Source organism: Camelina sativa, chromosome 2 (genome assembly GCF_030686135.1).
Source record: "Camelina sativa cultivar CO46 ecotype springtype chromosome 2, ASM3068613v1".
Classification (NCBI taxonomy): Eukaryota; Viridiplantae; Streptophyta; class Magnoliopsida; order Brassicales; family Brassicaceae; genus Camelina; species Camelina sativa.
Window position 1 is genome coordinate 9,617,617 of NC_141881.1, and position 26,400 is coordinate 9,644,016.

The 26,400-nt window shown below is 39.1% G+C and overlaps 2 protein-coding genes, 1 long non-coding RNA gene and 2 pseudogenes across 5 annotated transcripts; all 5 read right to left on the reverse strand.

The window, feature by feature from the left end:
- Positions 1–298: 298 nt before the first annotated feature.
- On the reverse strand, positions 299–3,813 carry LOC104750647 (endo-1,4-beta-xylanase 3). Of its 2 annotated transcripts, none has more exons than XM_087481086.1 (6): positions 3,398–3,813; positions 2,942–3,285; positions 2,645–2,822; positions 1,964–2,518; positions 1,046–1,886; positions 299–789 (listed from the first exon to the last, which is right to left on the reverse strand). In XM_087481086.1, exons 1-6 carry the CDS (start codon positions 3,446–3,448, stop codon positions 500–502), a joined length of 2,259 nt encoding a protein of 752 aa, XP_087337212.1. In that variant the 5' UTR covers positions 3,449–3,813; the 3' UTR covers positions 299–499. The 2 variants fall into 2 exon arrangements, with proteins under 2 accessions (XP_087337212.1, XP_087337209.1); XM_087481083.1 differs by having other exon boundaries at positions 2,942–3,288; positions 3,398–3,668.
- A 167-nt stretch (positions 3,814–3,980) lies between these two features.
- On the reverse strand, positions 3,981–8,078 carry LOC104722146 (inositol-tetrakisphosphate 1-kinase 3). Of its 2 annotated transcripts, XM_087481093.1 has the most exons (11): positions 7,618–8,078; positions 6,951–7,032; positions 6,832–6,862; positions 6,711–6,743; positions 5,635–5,755; positions 5,450–5,542; positions 5,164–5,283; positions 4,895–5,071; positions 4,757–4,812; positions 4,590–4,674; positions 3,981–4,512 (listed from the first exon to the last, which is right to left on the reverse strand). In XM_087481093.1, the coding sequence occupies exons 5-11, from the start codon at positions 5,675–5,677 to the stop codon at positions 4,412–4,414; spliced, it is 675 nt and encodes a 224-aa protein (XP_087337219.1). In that variant the 5' UTR covers positions 5,678–5,755; positions 6,711–6,743; positions 6,832–6,862; positions 6,951–7,032; positions 7,618–8,078; the 3' UTR covers positions 3,981–4,411. The 2 variants fall into 2 exon arrangements, with proteins under 2 accessions (XP_087337219.1, XP_087337216.1); XM_087481090.1 differs by lacking the exon at positions 6,832–6,862 and having other exon boundaries at positions 7,618–8,069.
- A 180-nt stretch (positions 8,079–8,258) lies between these two features.
- On the reverse strand, positions 8,259–9,956 carry LOC109128437 (uncharacterized). The gene is made up of 5 exons (XR_002034820.2): positions 9,658–9,956; positions 9,134–9,217; positions 8,889–8,987; positions 8,641–8,743; positions 8,259–8,482 (listed from the first exon to the last, which is right to left on the reverse strand). It is a non-coding gene; the product is annotated as an uncharacterized LOC109128437 (long non-coding RNA).
- Positions 9,957–12,553: 2,597 nt separating this feature from the next.
- On the reverse strand, positions 12,554–13,079 carry LOC147948365 (uncharacterized; annotated as a pseudogene).
- A 226-nt stretch (positions 13,080–13,305) lies between these two features.
- Positions 13,306–26,400, reverse strand: part of LOC147948366 (uncharacterized) — a 33,568-nt pseudogene continuing 20,473 nt past the window's right edge.

Consider the following 26,400-nt stretch of genomic DNA (forward strand, 5'->3'; position numbering starts at 1 on the left):
AGTGTGTGTCAAGTAAATGAAAGTTTTACTTTACAAAAAAAATTTTAAAATTGAAATTTTTAGACCCTCGTTAGGTGTTATACCATTGGACTATCAAAACTAATAAACATTCATAAGTTTCTAACTTTTGAAATTTGCATTTTCTTAAATTATAAATATATAGTTGGATCCCATAAATTGATCCTACCATTTGAGAGTGTTCTTTTTAAACCCTACACCACATGGTTTAAGAAGAAAATGAAGAAAATAGTCTTTTTGGTCATACAAATCCATTCTTCGTGAAATGAAATTCAAGAAATTTGTCATAACAATCAAATATTCACATGCTATTATTGCAATTGTATAAAACAATCAAACACCAAGACATAACATAACTTTGTGAACATATGTTACATGCTTCACGCAAAACAAATCCCCATACATATATAAGAGAAACCAGGGCAACTGAAAAAAAAAAAAAAAAAAAAAAGAGAGAAAAGAAGAAGAAGAAACACAAACATCACAAAGAAGAGAGATCAATGGAGATAAGAAGTGGACTGTCTCCTTTTTCGACGACGAACGTTTTGAGAACAATCCCAGCCGGAGTACAAATTTCGACGGCGTAAGTCCCGTGGTAGCCTCTGAATGTGAACTCTGATTCATCATTGATGATCCCATATGCATGAGATAACCATTCTTGTTTCATATCCATAAATCTTTTTCCGGCTTCGTTTACTTCTCCTTCTGCCTCCACCAGATTTCCGTTCTCCCTATTCATAGATAGTTCCCAGAAACCCCATAACATTATTCCTGTTAAATATCCCAACTTGTTAGTATACATCATATATTAGTAAGACTAACATATACTTCTATTGATACTACAGGAAAAAAAAAAAAAAAAAAAGAAAAGCAGATGTCTTGAAACATAAAATTTTATTTATCCACTAAAATGACGATAAATAAATTTTTTAAAAATTTTTCCTTAATCAATATAAGTAATTGTAGTTAGAGTATATAAAAAAAATTAAGAAAAGTCGTATATAAAATTGGGAAAGTTAAATGATACCTTCAACAGCAGGGTGGGCAAAAGCTTCCCACAACATGACTTCAAGATCCTCTCCTCTAACGTACTCATTGCTAGAGGAGATATCAATCTCCGTGAACCATATGGGATGACCTAAAACAGAGAGCTTATCAAGAGCAGAGCAGACGATTGGTCCAACAGGACTCACCATATGTCCTTGGAGCCCTATGCCTCCTATAGGTGCACCTTGAGCTTCCAAATCAAGAACTTGTTTTATATACTTCTCCGGGGACGAGCGTGTGTCATCACCGTCCGCAACATGGTAATCGTTCACAAAGAGGAGAGCAGATGGATCAAGCTTGTGTGCAATGTTGAACATGAGTGCTCGTGCACCTTTTCCGAGTCTGTCTTGATAGAAAGAGCCATGAAGCATCTCGTTGTTAACATCATAATGCTTGAACTTACCTTTGTATCGTGTCAGGAGGTCCGTGACACGCTTCTGGACCGCGTTCATAAGCTCGGTTTTGTTGAGCTGGCGAAGCCACGGCTGAACTCTGAACTCAACTTCCCAGAAGATGCAGTGTCCTCTAACGTTGATGTTGTTGCCGATACACAGATCCAACATGTCGTCTGCATCTTGGTAATTGAGCTTCCCACGTTCGGCCTCTGTCGAGTTCCACTTGAGCTCGTTTTCAAACACTGCCCAGTTGAAGTTCTTAGTGAAGAAATCTACGAAGTCTTCATTGTCTATGCTTGATCTGTTAATGCACGTTCCTAGTGGGAAACTGTTGTATGTTTGTTTCACCTTCACTATGTAAGGAAACAAATCGAAGGAGTCGTCGTCTAGTCCTGAGAATTTCAGGACGATGTCGCGCTTACGTACCTATCAAGAAACATCATTCTTGAATTGATAAACTTATTAAACTGAATAATCTAAGGAAATTTGAAGAGGATGTGAACCTGATCAACTTCTCTTTTAAGACATCTGATACGTTCTCGTCGATCCACGGGAAAAATCTGCAATGCCGCGATCATCAAATCAATACCAGCTGCAGGACCTTGAACGTAAACCATGACATTTTGTGGCTGCTTCTCGAGCCTAAAGGATCCGCCGATTTCATGCCATGCATCACCAACGGTGACCTCGAGTTGTCCGCCGTTGACCCATTCGTTATCAACGCTAAGTGCAATGTTCACATTCTGAGGACTTATACTACTACCACTCACTCCCACACCAATCTTGACCCATGCTGAGACTTGGTATGTCAAAAAGAGTTTGAGTTTATCGGTTATCATCTGAGCCGGACCCATCCAAGTCTGCGTTCTGTTACTCACGAGGATGTAGCTTCCGCCTAGAGGTTTATGAGGACCAAGCGTGTCTCTGGCCATTGGGGGCAGAGTGCGAGGAGCGCCTTGTCCCACACTCAACTTGCAGTTACCTAAAGTGAACCATGGCTGCGTTGTCCCATCTACCACTTCACTGTTTTCGACTATATTGACTCCGAAACCAGGATTCTGCCAAGGCAACAACAACATATGAGTACCGTTTTCACAGGCTAATATTTGGATTCTTGGAACATGACCCCATAAAAGGAAAACCATCAGACTAAGCATCATTTAATTTATGGTAAAAGGACTGACCTCGTAGAAAGGTGGAGGAGAAGGACGACTCCTTCTAGCATGTTTAACAACTAAACTGTTGAGAAGAATGTCAGATCCTGGAGGTGGTCCTTCAAGGTATAGTATTGCCCTCGATGGTGAACCATGGATTATGAATTTACCCTTTAACTCTACCCAATTCCTATCTGTTGCCTGAACACTAATATCATTCATTGACATACCAAACTCTTATCAGTTTAAATATTAATTAATTTATACCAAAACTTTGATGTTTAGCAATGATGAGGATGAAAAAAAAAAAAAGTGGCGAAAACCGACTTGGCAATGCCTATGTATTGGTCACGTTGGTTTGCGTTTAAGACCCAGAGAGTCGCCTGTACTGTTGCACTTGTGACATTGTTGCCAAATATTCGAACCACTGCTGTTACTTCGTACACACGCTTCCTCTGGAACCTTCCCGAAATCTCCTGTTGAATACCATTCCATGTGTCTTTACGCTGTGTTGCTGATGCGAAAACTTTTCCTGAGAGCGGCAAGATTCTCCCTCCGTCCATGGATTCGTGTAAGACAATCTTGCACGCTCTTCCAGTCCAGTTGTTCAGGCCATCCTCAAAATTAGGGTTTAGGATAATTTTCTCCTGCACTTCGTTAGTGTGATGCTGCTGCTAGACGTAATTTAAAAAAAAAAAAAAAAAAAATCAAGTCAGCTTGGAGAAACATTAGCATGCTATGATTAAGAAGTAGCTAAAAACCGACTAATTATTTTAAACGAACCTTATCAACATCATCCTCACTTGCTTTGCTTATTTTTGTAATCTTCTCCATAGCAAGTTCCAAGGTGATTAAATTAAGAAAACGAAAATAGAGATAATGGTTTCAGGGAAGAGAATTGTAGAGCTTTTGGAGAACTGCAGGGGTACGTAAGTTAGTTGGTTGGGTTGTATTCCTTGTGGAAACTGCTGTGCTATATATGCTTCGAATTTCAAAGACAGGACATAGAGAGTTTCAAGTGAACTCCAAGACAAGAAATAGAGACAATAATTATGAAGGAGAAAAATAATAGTATTGATTTTTGTGATTTGAAGAAAAAAGATAAAACTCTACAGTACAATTGCTTTGCCTTAAACCCAGGAAAGTATAGTTTGCTTGAATTGAAATAGAAGGCTTCAATTGTTGTCACAGAAAAGCATGTGAAAATAATTCAAAGCTGAGGCTCAGCTTTCGTTTTCCTACTTGTGTGTTTATTAAACCTTACAATGCAAGTAAACCATCTTTTAAGGATTCGAAAGGGCTTTTATCCTCATTACAATAATCAACATTTGGTAATGTCAAAATTTTAGGATTTCTCATAAAACAATGCATCCAAAACTGATCAAGTTTTATTGTATTTGACAAATAAATTAAACCAATTTGAGAGTTTTGAGCTTCAAACAAAGTAACAGACTAAAACCAACGCAAAGGATATTAAGGTCAGCATAGTACAAAGCCAAGCAAATCATGATAGAGGAGCAGTCACAAAGTGAAAGAGTAGTTATGTGACATAAGGTAAGGAGGATCTCTTCACTTTCTCACATGGGAGACATTATCTTGAGATTCAGACAATTTTTTTTGCTTTTCGTGCAATCTCCCATTGTTCTTAGTACAGCACAATGAAGCTAAAGAAAAGCATCGAGGGAATCAGTGCTTTGTCCTGTACAGTAATAATGGTTGCAAGACAATTGCATAGACCAATCTTCTTCTTTTTTTGCTTTTTTTTCTTTGGGGAGGGACAATGGTCTCTCCCTCGAGTTAGTATTGATCTGCCAAGGCTCGTTTCTTACATTGGCTTTGCACCACACTCAATAAGAAATCAGTGAATACATGCTCATACTCTGGCATCTTCCCATATCCTGCACAATTTTTTATATTCTTAAACCACATGTTTGTGATAGACTATTGCAAAAACAGATGTGGAAATCAAACTTGCCTGGGAAATAGTTAATGTCGATTACATAGAATTGATCTCTTGTCCCATGCTCTCTAATTATGTCTAAATTGAACAGCCTTAGACCCTGCAACAAATTATAAATCAGTAGAGTTTGATAAAAAAAAAAAACACCTGCTTGGATATATCTAGAGAGGACGGAAACGTACTAATCCACGACGGAGTTCCTTTGCCAGTCTCTCCAACAATTGACGTGGCGGAAGCTCTGCAACGAGAGTAAGGACATTGTTAGTTCCTCAAGGAAGGATAGATGCAGACAATATCTGTGATGACGAAGATGATTGTACCAGCGATGTTTGGGTCCAAATCTGCATCATCAGCCGAAGCTGCAGCACAAGAGACCCGGGGGAAATGGAATACACCAGCTGCTTTGGAGAGTTCTCGTCTGGAGACATCAGGTAGGGAGAAACGCCGGACCACTCTAATAGCTTCCCCAACAATGTAAACTTTGAAAAGAACACCTCCTACAAAAGGCCAGCATCTGTTAGATAATCAAACTATTCAAGTTCTGACCCAGGCGACTAAACCAATAGAAAAAACCTCTAAAATCTCGTACCATGGTTAACAAACTCCTGAAGAACAAGAGGAGGCTCGAGCTTCAGAAGGGAGTGCTGATCGTAAGCCAATGAAAGCTCATGTGACTTTGCACTTCCATCAGCAACCAGAGGCTTTGCAACTGAGATTTTAACAAACACCAATAAAATAAATTCAACAAAAAAAGCCACTGATAATGCACAACTAAAACTTCAGCTGAGCAAAAACAGCCCATGAATGCTTTCGTGAATGACAGCACGATGCCGCATGTAGCAACAAAGTCTCTAACAGGACATAAGGAATCATACCAAGAGGTAGTCTCAGCCCAGCTCTATTGACAGCCTCGGGGATTGAGGATGCATCCCTTTTAATTACCAGTTGTTTGGGCACACCCACTCGTCCTGCACAACCAGAACAATTTATACAAGTCAGATAAATTAAAACTCTAATATCCCTTATAGAAAACAGCAAGTGAATACACAACAATATTTACCATAACTATCAGACAGATTCATGTCCGCAACACACTGAAGCATTGACTGACGATTACGGAGATGTAGTATTGCATCTGGAGGGTCAAGAACTGTGACATCTGGATGTCCTAGCCTATATTCCTGAAATGATAGAAACCGTAAGACTCTCCCCTACTCTAATTTTCAACACCCAAAAGTGCATCCCTACGGTCACAAACATGGAAACTTCTACCCCTATATTACAGAGATCTCTTGGAATATTGGTTCATTACAGTTTTAAAAGTAGAATGACACTGTCAGTCTAGAAAATGTATCTCCCAAGATGTACTCTTCATTATCCTGCAACTAAGATTAAGGATTAAGCTAATTTATTGATAATAGTTGCAACTTGCAACGAAACTATTCTAGATCATCGGTGCACTCAACTATCCTCAAAAGTTGGCATTTTCCTGATAAATCATATTGAAATCTCCTGAGATCTGAATAGCTGTAAGATATAAAAACAGAGACGCTGATGATTTCTTGCATCAAACAGCATACTTTAAATTAATTATTCTACCAATTATGAGAGGTGAAATGTCTTGTTTATTATACCAACAAAAAATCAGATGATGGCTCTAATATGTGTAGCAAGAGAGCATACTTTCTAATGAAGGATGGTATGATTTTGCATTCAACTATTATCAGGAACAAATAGTGGACAAATAGTTAATGTATCAAGGACATTTAAAAGACATAACTGGTATTTAATTCTAGAAAACCTGAGAGGTTACAGTTATATGCCCTCAAGTACTAAGTATTCTTACATGCGGAAATCTTAAAGCCTTGACCTGAAGTATGAATAAATGATTCATGACAGCGAAAGCAAGAGCTCTGGAAAAATTTCCATTAAGAAACAAGATTAGGAAATTGTAAGGAACTAGTTGCTATGCAATTTACCACCATATCTCATTCTTGCAAAAGGTTACAACATAAGTACAATACATATGGTACCCATCACCACAGAAAGAAAAGATACACACGGTCTAATCATCTTACAAGTCAGGTTAGATTGTGCCACGGAAAATAAAATAAGGAAAGGAATCTTAAAACAAACCTCAAGAATGAGGCGCCATTCTTTTCCAATTTGCTGCAGTACATGTAAAACAAGAGGATTATCAGGCGTGGATGAAAAGAAGCTAAGCAAGAGGATGCGGACAAGGTTAGTTTCTAACAACCTGAGTAGGGGATGTTCCCAAGACATATCTTCTGACAAAAGGCCAAATAGGAAGCATAGGCAAAGATAAGATGAGGTATCAGAAAACCAAGAGGGTGAACAAAGATCGAAAAAACTAACCTTATGTAACACAATATCAAACGGACCCTGCTCTGAAAGTGGTCTCTTCTGATCTATCGCCACAAATAATATCCCCTTATTCCTACACAAAAACCAAAGAACCACAAACTTGTCAAAACGGTGGATCAAAATTGTAAAAAACCCCTCGAATCCAAATGGACTAAGGAGACACAGTAACTTGGTGACACAATGACACCAGTAGCACAAACTACTAGACTACATGCCATACAGTCCAGTACAGTAAGTAACTAACTTCAAGGATCAGTGAAGATAACGGTAGGTACGGACATACACATACACATACTTGTACATAAAAGCACTAACATATGCCTCTCCATTGAAATAGAAAGCAATTTTCTGAGAGGATCTCAATCCATTGTACCACAAGGATCGACACTGAACAACATGTAAGTTTCGGTCAACCAAGACGAAATCTCCGAGAAAAATTTCACAGAAACTATTTGATCAAAGAATATAAGGTCAAAGATTCCAAAACTACGGCAGAAAAATCAAACCAAACAAAAAAAAACAATTTAATAGTGAAAAAGAAAACGAATATTCTTATGAATACTAATTTTAAAATTGAGAATCTGAAACACGAAACCACCAAATTCAAAATCCTATGCAACAAAAATTTAGGGTTAGAAATCACATCAGAATCACAAACCTAGCTAACCCTTCGAGTTTTGGTTGCAAAAAGCTCTTAATCTTCTTCGATGTAAGAGCATAACCTACAACGATCGATCTCTTCAACGGAAACTCTTCGATCACTAACGAACACGGCGGCGACGATATCTCCTCTCGCTCGTGCTCTGCCGTCTCCATTTCTCGACCTCCGTTCATCGTAACCTCTCCGTCGTCAATCTCCTTATCGTCTATTAGCTTCATCTTTCGAGAAGTTTTCCCAAAATCAACGAAATCGATTTGGGGGTTATGGAAAGCGAAAGAATGCGAGATTGGAGGAAGACAATTTCTGGCTTTTTGATGCGTTCAAGACGGAGTAAAATTTGGGATTAGTTTTACCGGGTCGGGTCAGATTTAGTCGGAGCCTGTGTGAAACTTGGGTGGGTGGGCGTGTGTGGGAGAGGTTTGAAGTGATTTATAAGGGCATCTCCACTCGAGCAACTCAAGAGAGTTACTCAAATATAAACTAATCATATATTTAATATTAAACTAATTAAAGTAACCCATTTAGAACTTAAACAAAAATATTATTCAACTAGAGAACTCTAAAAAAGTTACTCAATCATTAAAATAATAATTTTTTAAACAATTGTTTATTAATTATCAAATTTTAATAATCTAAAATGATAAAAAAATTATTTCATTTACTTATATTACATTACAAAAATATTTTACATATTTCATTATGTTAAACATATACTACAAAACTTTTTTAAAAAAAACAAAAAAAAAACACTTGAGGTGTGGCAATAGAGGACTGGAGCATAACCGTTTCCAATCTGACCAGGGTGGTTCATGATGATAAGCTGAGAGGTGAAGTTGGCTGCTCCCTTGGCAGGGTCATCCATCTACAAACAACATGAAGAGATATAACAGTTAGTGAGACTGAACACAACAAGAAACAAGCAATTAACACAAAACAAATTTTAAAAAGATTTGATTATCTTGTTACAACAGCAGATCATCTGCTTGACACCAAGGGTGAAAGCAAGGAGAGCGTGCTTACGGGGTTGTAACTTAACAACGATTGTAACCCAACAACGATAGGTGTTTGTCGTCAATCTCATCTCTACAATCTTTCTAACCCAACAACATGAACAATATAAGACCTAGCAAAGTAACCAGCCAAACAAAGAAACTCAATCAAGTGGCATTAGAAAAATACATTCCCTTCACAAAAGAGACCACAACACATATAAATTGAAAAACACACTCAGATGTAGACAAGAACAAAACTCAAGAAGAGAACATTACAGCCATAGCGTGTTCTGCTTAATGACCGGAAAGCGTGTCTTAAGATGACCCATGGAGGAGCAAAGCTCGTGACAGCCATAGCTGTTCTGCTTACTAGCTCTGAAAGATGCAGGAATCAAAACAAGTAACAATTATATAATTACCAATTTAACAGCAACTGAGAACACACAACACAAAATAGTTTAGAACCCATAGTAATCAAGAACACTTTATGAAAAAGACTTAGTGAACAGGCTGTTTCACACCTTCATCTTCTTAGGAGGCAAGCTCAAGCTAATGGCTCTCTCGAATAAAGATCTAATTACATCCACTTCTCCCAGCCGGATCTCCTGTACAAAGACAAACATGAGTTACAAGTTAGAAATGCTACAAAGATGGCAATGAAACATAAACTTTAACAGCATCTACCCTACAAAAGATTGCTTGAACTTCTTAATCATCTCATCAAGAAAGCTGCATATAATTGAGATATAAAGTGAAGAAGATATTTGGAGTTTGAAGTGAAACAAACCGGAGCAAAAGCAAATGAGCAGAGAGCAAGCAAACATAAATCAGCTATCAATTCAAAACAGAACACAAGTAAACATCAACTACTGAGCAGTTTCACACACAGTTCCATCTCTAGATATAAAAAAGACTTCTCTTTTTGGATTTCAAGCTTCCAAGCTTACAAATTTCTCCTAACTAAGAGTACCCTTTTGGTTCAATCTTCCAATTTCCAAATTAAACAAAGCTAAAAACCTAATGTAACCAAATTGAGATGACTCACCGTTTTGCGAGGAGTATGAAGGCGAAGAAGAAGAAGAAGAGTCACCGAACCTATGCTTCTCGAAGTAGTCGGTCTGACAGGAATTAACTGGGAGCTTCACCGTCTTTGTCGTCGGTTTTAAGTACACATCAACAAACATCAATTCGCTGTCGTTGTCGCGGTTGGAGATCCAAAAACAAATCGGTTTCACACAACGGATTCGATGTGAATCGGTTGAATTTCCAGATTTTCAAACGAATCGTCTCTTCCATCGCCTTTCCGAACGAGAGAGAAGAGAGAGACTCGGGGAAGAATGAAAGAAGAAATGGAAAAAAAAAATTCTTTTATATTTATGCGTTTACCAATAGGGATACGCCACGTCGCCTTACTCAGGGAGTTGCTCAATTGCTTCCCAAAGTAACGATATTCTCATTCTTGGACTCGAAAATGGATCTTTAATTAGGATTTTGGGACCCAATTGTGAGAGTACCCCAAAGAGTATTCCCCAGTGGAGATGACCTAAGCGGCATGTGTTCACATGTGTACGTGTCTACCTCATGATTTTTATGGGGGAGATTTGCAGAGACACACGCTTTAATCGTGAGAAAACTATATTGTTTCATTGGGATCAAATATAAAATAGGTATTAAAAAATAAATAGTTATAAAAAATAGAAAGTAAATAATATTAACATACACAATACAATATTAATATATATGTATATGTTTAATTGTTAAGATTTTATTATAATGTCGTTAATATTTGTCGCTTGTTCATTCGTTTGACTATTGCCAATGACTATCGTTAAATCAGAAATTGTCGCTAACATCTATCGTTATATTTGTTTGACTATCGCTAAATCAGCGACTGTCGCTATATCATTCGTTTAACTATTGCCAACGACTATTGCTAAATCAGTGACTCTTCGCTAAATTTTGTCGCTATGTCGTTCGTTTGATTGTTGTTAGCGACTATGATTTTATTAAAAAAATTAAACATATAAATATGTGTTATTATTATATGATTTTTGATTAAAATTCAAATTGTGTAGATTTAAATTAATAGAAAAGTTAAATTAAGAAAATTAAATTATAATTAATAAATTCTACATCCACATAATACCATTAATACATAAGTATATATCTCATAAAAAAATTAAAATTTCACACTAAAACTTTTAGTAAGGCAATTAACGTCTTCTACCAATCTCACCGGTGATAGTATCATGCAACCCTTCCATGGCTCTGTCTTCGGTAGGTTCATATAGAGTGTATCCACCATGATCATTGCTATATTCTATATTTATTGTGATTCATGGTTGTTATGTTCCATTATATTGTGTTTCATTAGTATTTTCATTGTGTTTTGTTGCATTTAGTGTCCAGGTGAGTCTTCTTGCATCTTAAAGATCCTATAATATCTTTGTCTATGTTTTGGTATGTTTTGTGTGTCTTTTGAACCATTTCAGATTAATATAATGGAAGACACATATTTGGATGCAAAGAAAATAATTGATGATTCAGAACCATTATGTAGTCCCTCAAATATCGACTCTGAAGACTTTGCCTTTGGATCTAGCTTCATAATTCTTCATCAACATTATTGGAAATTGATTTATCTTTACAATAGAGGTGATTTCAGGCCAATCGTATGTACGTGTAAAGAGTTACACCTGTTTTAGTGAACGTATATATAGCCAGCGCGAATACTGGAGTCACATGACAGAACGATCGACCATCTGGTCGATCAGACGATCAATCAAGGACTAGACTTGACCAGACCCCCAGACTTCAACTGATCGACCAAGAGATCGACTAACTGGTCGATCAACTTGAGCCAGACTTAACCAGACTCCCAGACTTGAACAACCAACCAGACGATCGACCAACTGGTTGATCGTTCTTGGAATTTGATGGACTAATTGGTCGATCATGCGGTCGATCACGCGTTATTTTTTGCAACCCAGTTCAGTTTGTTCCAGTTTTTTTTTTTAATTTTTCTTATTTCAATCCGGTTTGTTCCGGTTAGTTTCCTACTTTTAAATAAATACACTAACTCCTCATTTGGAGAAACCATCTTTTGTTTAGCTGTTTTTAAGGTTCTTAAGCTTGCCTATTCTAATTTTGTTGATTCCTTTGTTTACTTTGAAGTTTTTATTAGTAACCTCTTCTTCATTTCTTCTAATCTATAACCTCTAATTAATTATGATTTTACAAAGATCAAACTTCTACCTTTGTGTAATCATAACTATGATTGAGTAGATCCTTTAGAACTTTGGGCTTAGTAGACCAGGGAGATAGATGACTGATCTATGATGTCTAGGGCTGTATCTATGTGTTTCCTATCTAGTTTAGTGATAATATTGCAAGATAGCCTTGATCAAGCTTGAATCTAGACATTAGGATTTTCATGTCCATATGGTGTTTGATGAAATTCCTGATCCAAGCTATTCAAGAGCTTTGCATTTCTAGCCAATGAAAATTGATGATTAGGGTACTTAGTGGTATTTAGACTTGTTTATAATGCATGCTTATCTTGTGATTGCCTTTGAAAATTATTGATTATTACTTGATTTACATAGAATCTCTATCATGGAAATGAATTGATTTGCATAAGTGTTCTTAGCCTAAGGATTGTTCTTTGCTGCTTAGACATCTATGATTGATTAGTTATCTCCCAAGTCATTAACCTTGCCCAAGGTTCATTTGTTTACTCTTGATTTAAAGCAGTTTTAAGTTTGTGTTTGCCTTGCTTTGTGTTTGTTTTCTTTTGCTTTGTTTGAATTAGCTTGTTAGTTAAGTTGTTTCATAAAACCAACCCTTTATTATTAGCTTAGATTAAGCTTTCATGTGTATTCCTAGTGTGTTAATCATTGCAAACTGAGGTACGATAATTTAATTGATATAAAAATACTACATCAATCATCATGATCATCATCATCATCTTCATCGCCATGAATATGATATTCTTCTGTTCTTTGCCAATGTATAAAATAATAATCCTCTCGATGTGATTCGCGTTCTAAGTTGTGTAGTGCCATGGTTTTTGTCACAATCTTGATCCACTTAGTCAAACCATACTTAGGATTCTTACGATCTAAAATTCTCCATTTTGCTTTCCAAAATCCAAAAATCCTCTCAATCACTGATCATAATCCTGAATGTTTCCTGTTAAACAACTCCTGCATGTTTTGGTGGTCCTCCTCTAACAAACTGATCAAGGTGATATCGAACACTACAATGCGGACCAAGATACCATGTCCTTGTGGAATATCCAGAGTTAACCAAATAATACTTTCCATTTGGCGGATGTGGAAAAGAAACTTCATTCTTCGCACAATAAACCAATACCTTTGTATCATGTGCTCTACCTGGTACTCCAACATATGCATATATGAACTTCATATCGAAGTTACATATAGAAAGGACATTCATCGTTGGTTCCAATTTTTTTCCTGTGTAAGCTTTTGCATTTGTAGTAGGAGGATGAACTCAGATGTGTGTTCCATCAAGTGCTCCAATACAATCCTTAAAATATGGCCAATATCGATCATCATTTACCCTTGTGAAATCACCTTCTCCCGGTTTTATTTTATGTGCTGCAACCTTCAAAATAGCGCTTAAAACTTTATCAAGTTTTTTTCTTCACTGTATCCAATGATCTTTGATATCATACAACAATATCTCTCACGATTTTATCCTGACCAACCACCTCAAGAAACATAGCAACACCTTCTTCAATGTGAACATTGCAACCTCTATCCATGTTCTCTGCAAATCATTTTTGGCGTACAAATTTGTGCCATCTTCTCTTTTTCCAAATGATTCACACTATTGCCCTTAGTTTTAGATAATTATTCACAGCTTATTAATATTATTTGTGTAATCCTAACTGTCGGCTCGGTTTAAAATAGAAAATTAATATCCAAATTTGCTAATCGGATCCTCATTAATTATCTATATAAACTCTAATCGGATTGGGTCAAATTCACCTCTAATGACCCATGTATATTGATGTCGAGTATTCTCCCTATATTTACTCCAGTTGATTATGAGTTTCTTTTTCAAATTTTTGAGCTCTGATTCTTATGCAAAAAAGTAAAACATCATTAAATAATTTTCGGTAATATAAACAAAAATATCTCAACTCCATATATGATTTATACTAATGGCAAAAACTAAAATTGCAAACTAATTGATTTTGCAGTTTTCTTTTCAAACGTTGTTCCCTCCGATATTCTACAATCAAACAAAATCACATTCACTAATATACCGTAATAAAAGCAACAATATCTTATAAATATGGTAGAACCTTAATTCTACACTGGCATATTTCGTAAACTCCTAACAAAAGTCTACTTTGACTTACTTGCTCACTAAGCTTATCTCTAAGCACTCACATAAAACCCTACTGTCTCATTGATACTATAAATAGTTCTCTTTCACCGCAACTCATAACACCAAAATCCTGAAGTTTCAAATTTGGGACATTTAAATCATAAACTTTCAGAATGTCATTTAAATACTGAAGTGTTTGTTGACTTTATAATTAAATAGATAACTTTCATTGACAAGGTCATTTTAGACATGCCGGATAATGTTTTAGAATATAAACAGTTTTTATCAGTTGAAATCGATTTAGTCTGAGGCTACAAATGGTTGCTTAAAATTGAAGAAGTTGAAAATATTAAGCTCAATAAAATTGGGCTGGATATTATTCAACCCATTCATCTTCAAAATATTAGATGAACAAGTTGAACAATTTTGCTGTAAAATTAGTTGATTTTTTAAGGCTGCAAATGGTTGCAAAAATTTTAAAAGTAAGTTGCACAAAATTGGGTTAAATAATTTTCAACCTATTCATCTTCAAAATAGTGGTTGAACAAGCTGAACATTTGTGTTGTAGGATTAGTTTATTTTTTCAACTTTTTAAGTTGAATGGGTTGAATAGTTTTTTTGAACTTCTTCAACCTCTTCCATTCAAATGGTGAAAGTTGGTTGAATATTTTTTTCCAACTCCTTCAACATTTTCAACTATGCAACCATTTGCACCCTAACTTTTTAAGTTGAATGGGTTGATTAGTTTTTTTCAACTTCTTCCATCCCTTCCATTCAAATGGTGAAAGTTGGTTGAATAATTTTTTTCATTCAACCTTTTCAATTGTGCAACCATTTGCACCCTTAGTACTTTAGAGTTTTTTAGAACCCTCATTAGATTGAAACAGCTAAATGATGGTCTTTTGTGGAAGCAGAAGAAAGTAGTCTTTCATAAGGAGAGCCAATTCTTCTCTGGCTTATTTTCAAAAAGATTTCATAGCAAGACCGTCTTTTGGTAACCTAACACATAAATTGTTTAAGTACAAATTAGAAAACTTGTAGATCTTGAAGTTATGAATAATAATATATAAAAAAAGTAGCTCGTTTATATTATATTTCTATAAACTTACAATTGGCTTACTTGTCTTGTTTAAGATTACCTACAAAGCACATCAATTGTTTAATACCCTCACAAATATAATAAAACGTAAAATTTCATAGAACAAAAAACAGAAATAACATAGAGTATTGTATAAGCTTGATACATTCATAAAAGTTGTCATGAGAAAAAAAAAAGTTAGTAACGTAAGGATTTTTTCATATAGAAGTAATAGGTGGTTTGGTTTGTGAATGAAGAATAATAAAAGTAGTACTTATTTCTAAGAAGGATCAGTCAGCAAATACAAAACTTAGTAGTAAAGGTTGTTAACGAAGTTTTAGACAATACATTAGATTATTCCGTTTTATAGATTTTTAAGGCTCATATATAGATTTTTTTGTATTTTGTTATTAATTAGTAAGATTTGAAAAACTTTAAAGATTTTTAGTTTAAATATTCACAAGGATTTTTTCCGTAGTATTTTCTTCGAACAATATAGGAATATACAAATTATCATTAAATTCAATATATGAAGATACTGTAAAAAGTTATGATTGAATTCCTAAAATGTTGATGCTATGAATATTATGTTAAGAACTACTTAGGAGAGATATTAAATTTAGAATAAGAAAATACTATGATTAACAAAATATTAATAATTGATTTTGTAAAAATGAAAATCTAATAAATTAATTTGAAGTATAGCTGGATAATATTAATTTAATTAGGATAAGACGCTACTTTTGGGAGCTCGCAGTCTTCGTCGTAGTCCCTCTTCCCTTCACTCGGAGCTTGAAACGACCGACCTTTTTTTAAAAAAATAAATAATGAATAATAAATATAATATAATAAGTAAACTATAGCTAGTGGTCTCATACCCACTAGCCACCTAACCACAATCACCACCAACAGCGGAATAACCAATCTCAATAAATATAATAACCAATAGAATAATAGCCAGTATTAATTCAAATCATAACTAATAATCCAAACAACAAAAACCAGTGAACCAGCAATCCTAAGCAACATTCTAGGACTTAACTCTAGCAACCTAACAGAAGCTAGACAACCAAGCGAACCACTAGAACATCCTCCTCTTCATTGCCTTGATTCCACGATCACACTTTGCCTTTACCTGCACCACAAACACACATTGCAATGCATGAGTATTTTATAAACACTCAGTAAGGCAATCCTCCCATCTACTGGGCTATACACACAAGCAATAGAGTCATCTCTAACCATCAAAAAACAATCAACAATCAACAATAACAAACCAGGACTCTACATCGACCGACACCAACATGCATCGACCGATACCAAATGGAGGTTGCGTCGACCGACGCAAGATCTGCGTCGACTGATGCAAGGTTAGCTTTCATCGACCGATGCTCCCAATGCATCGACCGACGCATGCTCGACATAACACGAAAACCCTAGAGTTTACGCGCCGTTCTCGCATCTGCATCGACCGACGCACATAGTGCATCGACCGATGCAATGCCGAGCATCGTTTTCCTCCGAAGCTTCTCGCCGGATCTTCGTTCCTACAACCACAAAACTCGATCCCAAGCCACAAGAAAGCTTCCTAACGTCCATAGCAACAATCTAACAAGTCTAACATCACACAACAAGTAGATTAAAGAGTTCTCTAGCTTAGATAAGCCATGGTCCTACACTTACCTTTGCCAAGACGAATCTGAACCTAAACACAAGAAGAAAACGCCTCTAGGAAGCTCCTACAACGTTCTAAGCCCCAGATCTCACCAAGAAACGCCATAAATCACCCAAAATCTCCAAAACTTCTCAAGAACTTTTTCTATCTTTTGTTCTCTCTCAAAAACGGCCACAACACCACGAATAAAACAAAAATCGTGTTAAGGGTTTTCCTTCACCCAAAACGAAGCGTTTGACTTAAGTCAAAACGCAGGAACTTGACCTTGCATCGACCGATGCAACATCTGCATCGACCGATGCAACTCCCAAACCGGGATTTTGGTTCACGGATGTTACAATTCTCCCCCACCAATCTAGATTTGTCCTCGAATCTCGAACAACCATCAGCCAAGGACTCCCGTGCAACCGTCTCCACAGCCCGCACTCCTCCGACCGATCTACAAAAGGTCACCTCTAGGCGATAGACTCACGCTCCAGGCGTCATTTGCTCTCGACTTTTTGGACTTCCCTTTACTCATAGGCCTAAACCTTGAGTTTTCATTGGCTCCTCATCGGGCCTAAACCCGCATGCCATAATATATATATAAGGAAAAATCCAAAACTCATCTCTCAGGTTGCCACCCTACAGCGCGCCCCCGGATGTACCAACCATATTCCCAAGCCACAAAGTCTCTTAATATGGCAGTACTAGGAGAACCTAAGTCCTCCAAGAGTCGCGAGCAAACAATTCTAAACACGTCTGAGTCCTATTCCTATCCAGGTTTCCTTCCCGTGGCTCGCGTAAAACATCTCAGTGTCCTACCAACCACATATCCCCTCACTGGAATACCACATGACCACACAAGGATCATATACACGCCACAAGGGCCGCCACAAAGGCCAAACAAAATGTCCTAAAGAGGACCGCCACCAAGGCCAAACAAAATGTCCTAAAGAGGACCGCCACCAAGGCCAAACAAAATGTCCTAAAGAGGACCGCCACCAAGGCCAAACAAATGTCCTAAATAGGATCGCCACCAAGGCCACTCGTCCCGAAGGACCGTCACAAAGACCATCTGTCCCGAAGGACCGTCACAAAGACCATCTGTCCCGAAGGACCGTCATAAAGACACTCTGGCTAAACAGCCCGCCACAAAGGCCACTGATACTAAGATTTTTGTTTCTCCTAGTAGGTTCAATTAACCTTATGCGTTGTAATACTTAAGGTGTCAATCCAAATGGGATGATGCTAGTCACTCAAGATGCAATCAAGCAATCACAAGTTAAGCCAATTCAAGAGAGAGTTTTTCTAACAATCCTAGAATGGTTAAAATACAAAATGAAATGAATTACAGAAACAGAAACGAAAATGTATGACAAGAAGCAAGCAAGAATGAGAGAAACTGAGAACGATTCTAAGCATGAACAAACGAAACAGTTCCGGGAATGTAATAAAAATCAGAAAGAAAGAAGTCCTAAGGATGGGAGTAATTGATGTCGGTGGAGTATCCTAGTCTATAGCGTGTTTAACATGTCACAAGCAAACCATCCCTAAATAATGAGCATCACTTCTTAGCTAATCCAATCTCTTGACAAAAGCTACTCAAACTCAACCACTTCCAAACCTAGCTCTCGCTAGAGAAACATGATCAAGCATGGCATGAAAAACAAGTTCATTCACGTCAACAAACATCCTAGACAACTAATCTCTTAGGCTAGGAACGTAAGTCTCTGGCACTAGTTGGTCAGACATTTCATCGAACACCTTTTGGGTGCGGAGATGTCTAAAACCTAGTTCCAATTGATCAGAGAGAAACTAGTATTTCTAATTCTAGTCCAGAAGGGAGTCATACAATCAAAGCTTAAACACTCTACATCCTAAGATCCTCCACCTAATCTATCCCATCCTCAAGAACTACTACACTACTCAGATCCGAAATTCATCATCAAGCATGCAAACACATAAATCATTGAATCAAGCATCATTAGGTGGATAAAAATAAGGTGAACAACTTTGTAAAAGGAATCAAATGCAAAATCTCAATAATCTCAAAGATATCAGAAATACAAGTCTCAGAACGTTTTTTGGAGGCTAGGTAAACCTTAAGAACGAAACGAGATAAAAACTAAGATATCCAAAACAAGACTTAACAAAATGTATTTATAGTAAAAAAACATGTAAATCCCTAAAACTTAAAACGACAAGGTGAAGCGTCGGTTTGGGAATCTCCTGAAGCGCATAAGACGGAACGTCTTCCTGACATGTGCGGTCGAGTCGTGTGTCGTCTCTCCCTAGAGTGAGGTCGAGTGGAATGAGTAGGAGTGGCTCCAGTGGCGTGAGTGAAAATGGCTCGAGCATGGTCTGTGAAAGTGGCTCGAGCTGGGTGTATACGTATCCACTAAAACGATGATAACTATTGAACCACACCTCCGATTGGCTTGAAATAAACGGCATTGGAAAGATGACTCAATTCTATACAACTTTCATGAAGACGTCAAAAGCTGAATCCCTAGACCGGTGGCTCGAGTGATGGCTCGATTGTGGAAGCGAGGAGTAGCCCGATTGTAGAACTGAGGAGGGCTCGACTGTAGAAGTGAGGAGCATGGCTCGGTTGTAGAAGTGAGGAGCGCTCGATTGTGTGCGCTTCCAACGTCTCCTAAACACCTGAAAAACTCCGAAATGCGCAATGTATGCAAGAATGATGCAGAAACTTCCTAAACATGCAAAATGTACGAAAGAGGTTCTAAAATGATGCAAAACAACTAGTTGTCCTAGCTAAAGGCATGACAAATACAGGCTAAGGAGATGCAAAATACAGACATATCAACTCCCCCAAACTTATTCTTTGCTTGCCCTCAAGCAAACTATCAAGAACAGAGTATGGAAGAGAGGTGTGAAGATGGGGTCTCAGAACCTCAAACATGCTGAATAGAGTAGTTAGAATCAAGGTCCTTGTTTTTAGTTCTATGATGCATGGTGAAGGAACTTTATTTCAAATCTACACATGCTATCCTATCAATCATCCCCTTTAACATTCATTAACAGAGAACCGTGAATCAAGCTAAACAATGTCATTGAACTCATTTGGCTAGGGTAAAGGTTTGAGACATAGATGGTCTCCTCATCACGTGGTTTTATCAATACAGAACAAGGTTCTCTCACGAAAAGGAGTTGAGCTTAAGAGAAGGCTAAAGGTTGAAACCAACTGATACATACAAGAGCAGCGCCCTGTCTACCCAAAGAACACTCCAAACCGAAGTTGGTCCTATCTCTACCCTTCATCAGAAACTTCATCTCAAACTTTTTACACTTAGTCTTAGGAAGAGTTCACTTCTTTTCATTCTAGCGGATTGGGAGATCTTTATTATCACTATGGTTCGTTTTCTTTCCTTCTAGGGACTCTAGACATCTTAAGTATTTTTTTTATTTTTTTTCTTTTCTTTTCTTTGTCTAATCTTTTTATTTTATGCCCAGAACCAATAACTCTTTTTACTTTGCTCACCCCAAATCCTTTACTAGACTTGTAAACTATGTAAACACATCCCCCTCCTAAAGACTTTCCACTTCTTTACTTTTCTGCACAAATCCATACCCAATACCCAAAATTCGAGTTCTCACCTAGTCCTACTAGTCCGGATAACGCGAACTAGAACTACACAGGATCCTACTCTTGTCGGTTAGAACCTAACACTTTCTAACAAGCTCAACTCGGAAAAGGCCTGACACTCAAGAAAACAATTGGCTTGAAAGAACGGTTGGTTAAGGGTGCGGGGAACTGTTCCAAAGATGGGAATCAGCTACTTGGATTGACAAGGGTGGTAAAAATGTGAAAGACAATCCAAGTATGTGTATGGTATCCATGAGTTCAACTTCAATGCATCACATGATAATTGCAAGTCAAGATTAGGTTCAGGTAGATAGGGAATGATATCAATTCAAAACATGCTTCAATTTTACATTTTCAAGTTCAATCAATAAGCATCAAAGAACTAATAACAAGGGCCTTGATCCTATCCTATTGAATCCAGCATGCTAACAAGGTTACAATCATCATCAACCCCTATGCTAAATGCAACAACCCTACATGCACAACACTAGACTCAATCCTAAAATGCGAATGCAAACTACATGAACACTCTGTTTTTGTGGAGATTTTCGATTTTTTTATGTTTTTTTTTTTTATGTTTTTTTTTATGCAATAGATATGATGCAAACTCAAATATGATATGGTGTAAAAATTAAAATAAGAATCACAGAACACAACATCAGATACATCATCTCAAACCCTCCCCCAAACTTAAATTACACAGTCTCCTGTGTAAGAAAAATTTGCAGGAGGATTTAAGAATCACAACAGAAACAATGCAGGAATGAAATGGTATGTACAAATGGAGGGTCGGAGTACCTCAGTAGTAGAAGAAGGAGTCTGAGCTCGCCCAAGGAGTTGGTGTGTGAAACTGACTCTGCCCTTCGCCTTGTGCAGGATCCGCGGGTGTGTCATCATCCGGTTGGTCGACTTGCTGCTCAACAGCTTGCGTGTTCTGATATATGTTCGGCTGCTCGTCACACTGCATGTCGTCGACTCTGGACTCACCATGGTCCGAGACTAATACTACCACATCCGTAGGCTGATAATCGTCTTGCTGCTCAACTTGTTGCTCAACCTCTTGCTCAGCTTGAGCTAAACGACGCGCTGATCGACGACTTGAGGTGACTCTTGAACCACGCGAACCGTGTCCTTTTCTCTCCCTAGATTCATGTGACGAGTGGCGTGAAGGGACGGGAGAAGGTTGGCGCTGCCGTGGCACATATGAGGATTGACGTGCTGGGGATGGAATCGGAGAAGGTGTTCGCTCTAGGTTCGCGGAAGGGCGTCCTGGCATTGGTCTGGTATCCTCGGGGATAGACCTAGGGACCGCGGTTGTGGAAGTGGAACAGCTAAACTTACGCATGAAGTTCATGACAGTCTTGGTGAAACGGCTCACCGTTTTGTCTCTGGCTTTCCCCCATTGTTGAAGCAGGTTGAGTCTGTGATGAGCTGCTCTGACCCCCTTTGACATTCTCGGATCCGAGTACTCCTCGACGTGGAACTGCTCTGGGCGGTACTCCTCTGGGCGATATTCCGCTGTGTCCTCTTCCATTGGCTCGGCGCACGTTTCCCCTTCAGAGTCAGAATTGTATAAGAGATCCGTGGGAGGGATGAACTCGATATGCTCTCCCCCTAAGATTGAAGTCAACTCGACGCAAGGGAGGAGTAATCTCGAGGGACCGACCGCAGGATGCACAAACTTGTAGATCAACCGTCCCTGTCTCAGACCCCGCTCTAGAGTGCGCAACTGTCGCAAGTTGTTGATGTCAATCCAACGTGGTGGGTGCCGGTCAGAGTTTAGGGGAACACCAGCAGCCTCAAGGAACCAAGTCACTACGCCTCCCATGCACATCACTCCAGGAGTGCTGTTGTTGCTGACTCGCGATACCCAATTCTTGTATGTCATCATGTAGTTGATAAGGTAGAAGGAGACGGAAGTGTTGGATATGTCACCTTGCAGCGCGGTGCAATCCATGGCAGTGAATGAGAGTCCCTTAATCGCCAGATCGATCATCTCAAGCTCGCCATTTGTCATGTACCCCTTAATCTCTTTGGCGTAAAATGCATTGGTGACCGCCTTTTGGAAGTAGCGCAACACTGGGCTTCGCACGTTCAGCGCTTTTGTCTTCGATGAAGTGAATGAGGGCGTGCCCCCAATCGTTGCCCAGAGTGCGGACATCTCATCCCGATCAAACTGCGGCGTAGTCCCGGTTTCGCTGGGAAATCCAAACATCTCTTCAACGGTTCTGAAGGTGAGATTGTAGAACTGGCCGTGAACGCGAAATGTAATGTAGCCCAGACCTCCATCAGACATCATTCCCGGCTCATCCGCATACAGGTGCGTCTCCAGAGTACAAAGGAACTGAATTGTCTCCTCCCTATATCCGTTTTTGGGTGTGTTCATGATTCTCTCCAGATGGCACCGCCTAAACAGATATTGAACATCCTCCAAAATCCCGAGTTGCTGCATAGTCTCGACATGGGGATATCTTGTTCCAGCGAACTCCACCTGCTGGAACAACTCATAGTATTCCTTGGGAGTTAGTTTCGTCTCAGCGCTCCTCCGTTTTACAGATTTCCTGGGAGCTTGTTCGGAGCGCAACTTAGGTTCCTCCTGTTCGTAATCACTTCCCTCCTCTCTTGAGTTTGAAGCTTGCGCCGGTCTCTTCCCGCGACTCTTGCTTTTAGTAAACGGATTTGCTGGTCTGCTTGACCCCGCTGCTTGGCCTGAACCCCCAACAACCACGTCAACCATGTTCTTCATTTCCATGAAACGCCTCGCCATGGATTCGGGGGATGAACGTTCTCCAGCAACACAACCGTATGCTTCTCTCATCTCGTGTATAAGCTCTGTACTTTTTCTGTTTCTCTGAAACATGTAAACTCAAAATTAAGCGTTAATAGATTAGTGAGCCAATAACAAAACTAATTACCGAGTTGAAACTGAAGAGTGCTAAGAGAGAGATAACCGATCGATTCGTGCGCGGGTCGTGGCTCGATTGAGAGCTTGAGGGACTGCTCGAATCGTGCGTGGAGGAGAGAATCGAGCGTGGCTCGATTGAAGACGTTCGACCGTGGCTCGATTGATGGTATGAGGACGGTACGATTCGTGATTCTTGAACACGGCTCGATTGACGAGTTCAACAGCGGACGCGTCGAGTGGTCACGACAACGACTCGATTGACGCTCCCCGGACACAGCTCGATTGAGGCTTCTCAGACACGGCTCGATTGTGATGTGCAGCTTCGCCAGAGCAGGTGAAGACGACGGCTCGGTTGGTGCTATCGAGCGGGGCGGATCGAGTGGGTGAGAATCACAAGTTGAAGACGGTGTCGTTCGAGTTGCAGCTCCGCGCCGGTGTTGAAGGAAGTCGAGATCGTCTATGTTGGCGTGGCGTGGAGAGACTTGCGTTGGTGGTGTGGTCGAGTGGTGTAGCAGCGGTGAATGATGTATGAAAATTAAACAAAGAGAAAGATGTATGAAAATTAAACAAAGAGAAAGAGAGAGTGAAGTGAGTTGTGGGGGAATTTTTTTTTGTTCGGTGGACTAAGTTTGGGGGAGCATTGGTGGGATGAGGTGACAAGAGAGAGTTTGAGATGACACAAAGTTTGTGTGTTTCATGAGAGGGAACAAGAGAGATAGTGGGTGAGGTGATAGGCACGTGGGTGGAATACCAAGAATGAGGGAGAGTGGAATAATGAGGGTTTGATAATTCACTCTGCTTTCACGTGGGAAGAAAAAGGGAGAGGAGCAAGTGGTTCTTTTCTTTGTTTTTTCGTTTTTTCGTTTTTTTTTTTTTTTTTTTTTTTTTTTTTTTTTTTTAACTCCCTCTCCTTTTTCACTCTGCTTTTCTCTGTATCCTCTATCCTTGTTGCACATACTCCCTTCTGTAGATTCCTGAACACGGAAAACCAAAAACAAAAATTAAAAACACAAGGATCCTAAAAATATTTACAGTGATACCTTTGGGACTTCCTCCCAAGTGAGCTTGTTTAAAGTCCCTAGCTTGACTTTTCAGCTTTTTATGCTTTTTGGGGTTCATGGAGGAGCACAGAAAACCCCTCTGGTCGGACCTGATCAGCTAAATATTTCTTGACTCTCTGACCATTTACAGTGAATTCAGTACCATCCTTGTTCAGAAGAGTGATGGCTCCGAATGGCAGAACTTCCTTGATGTCAAACGGTCCAGACCACCTAGACTTAAGCTTTCCAGGAAATAACTTAAGTTTGGAGTTGAAAAGCAAAATTTGATCCCCAGCCTTGAGATCCTTGACAATAATCTTCTTGTCATGAAAATTCTTTGTCCTTTCCTTGTAAATCTTAGAGCTCTCATAAGCATCAAGTCGTATTTCTTCCAGCTCATGGATGTCTAGAGTTCTCTTAGCTTGAGCTGTGTCAATGTCCAAGTTCAACAACTTAATAGCCCAAAGCGCCTTGTACTCGACTTCTACAGGGAGATGACATGCTTTACCATAAACCAGCTGAAATGGTGTTCTGCCTATTGGCGTCTTGAATGCTGTTCTGTACGCCCAGAGAGTCTCGTCCAGCTTCACAGACCAATCTTTCTTTGAAAACCCAACAATCCTTGACAAGATACCTTTAATCTGCTTATTCGAGACTTCTACCTGTCCGCTGGTCTGAGGGTGGTATGCAGTAGACACCTTGTGCTTGACCCCGTATTTTCGCAGCATACTCTCAAACACTTTGTTGACAAAATGAGTACCACCATCGCTGATCACTGCTCTGGGTATCCCGTACCTTGGAAAGATTATACTTTTGAACAGCTTCAGAACTACCTTGTGATCATTGGTAGGACTGGCAATGGCTTCAACCCATTTGGAAACGTAATCAACTGCTACCAGAATGTAGACGTTACCATTAGATGGAGGGTTGAAAGGTCCCATGAAGTCTATACCCCAAACATCAAATATTTCTACTTCCAGGATCGGATTCTGGGGCATCTCATTCCTTCTTGTGATGTTGCCCATCCTCTGACAAGCGTCACACTTGGTGATGAAGTTGTGAGCGTCTTTGAACAAGGTTGGCCACCAGAGACCTGCTTGGAGAACCTTCTGAGCTGTCTTGAATGTGGCGAAATGACCTCCATAGACGGAACCATGACAATGCTCAAGCACTCCCTGCACTTCCCCTTCTGCTATGCACCTCCTGAACAGACCGTCAGAACCTCTCTTGTACAGATAGGGTTCATCCCAGAAGTAGTGGTTGACCTCTCTAAAAAGTTTTTTCTTCCTGTATGGATCCATGTCATCAGGAACTTCTCCACATACCTTGTAATTCACAACATCTGCATACCAGGGTGCAGTCTCAGAAGTGATCGCCATGCATCTGATTTTTAGGTTCTCAACCCCTGTGTCATGCATCCGCTCACAAACCTGGGCGACGAGAAGTTGTTCCTCAGGCATTGAGTCATCAATTGGAACAGCATCTTCAATCCTCATCCTTGACAAGTGGTCTGCAACTCCATTTTCTATTCCTTTCTTGTCTACTATCTCCATGTCAAACTCTTGGAGAAGCAGAATCCATCTCAACAGTCTCGGTTTGGTATCCTTCTTCGAGTAGATGTGTCTCAGAGCGGCATGATCGGTATACACAATGACTTTCGAACCCACAAGATAACTCCTGAATTTTTCGAATGCAAACACAACTGCTAGGAGTTCCTTCTCCGTGGTAGCATACCTTCCCTGGGTCTCGTCCAAGGTGCGACTGGCGTAGTAGATGACATGAAGCTTCTTGTCAATTCGCTGTCCCAGAACTGCTCCAACTGCGAAGTCTGAAGCATCACACATGATCTCAAAAGGATGATCCCAATTCGGAGCTTGAACTATGGGTGCCGAAACCAAGGCCTCCTTGATCTTGCTGAAAGCTTCCAAACATGCTGAATCAAATTCGAACTCAACCTCCTTGCACAGCAACCTTGTCAAAGGTCTTGCAATTTTTGAGAAGTCCTTGATGAATCTCCTGTAAAACCCAGCATGTCCCAGAAAACTCCTGATGTCCTTCACTGTCTTAGGCGGTTGAAGCTAAACCATGACCTCTATCTTAGCTTTGTCAACCTCAATCCCTTTCTCAGAAATTTTGTGTC

Excerpts from the sequence above, each read along its gene's own strand:
- LOC104750647 (XM_087481083.1), bottom strand. The coding sequence starts at position 3,448 with ATGGAGAAGATTACAAAAATAAGCAAAGCAAGTGAGGATGATGTTGAT. Across the intron at positions 2,823-2,941 it reads CAATACATAGGCATTGCCAA|TGTTCAGGCAACAGATAGGA; the intron begins GTCGGTTTTCGC and ends GAATGATATTAG. Across the intron at positions 790-1,045 it reads TGCCCACCCTGCTGTTGAAG|GAATAATGTTATGGGGTTTC; the intron begins GTATCATTTAAC and ends GATATTTAACAG.
- LOC104722146 (XM_087481090.1), bottom strand. The coding sequence starts at position 7,838 with ATGAAGCTAATAGACGATAAGGAGATTGACGACGGAGAGGTTACGATG. Across the intron at positions 5,756-6,710 it reads AATGGCGCCTCATTCTTGAG|GAATATAGGCTAGGACATCC; the intron begins GTTTGTTTTAAG and ends CTATCATTTCAG. Across the intron at positions 5,072-5,163 it reads TCAGGAGTTTGTTAACCATG|GAGGTGTTCTTTTCAAAGTT; the intron begins GTACGAGATTTT and ends GGCCTTTTGTAG.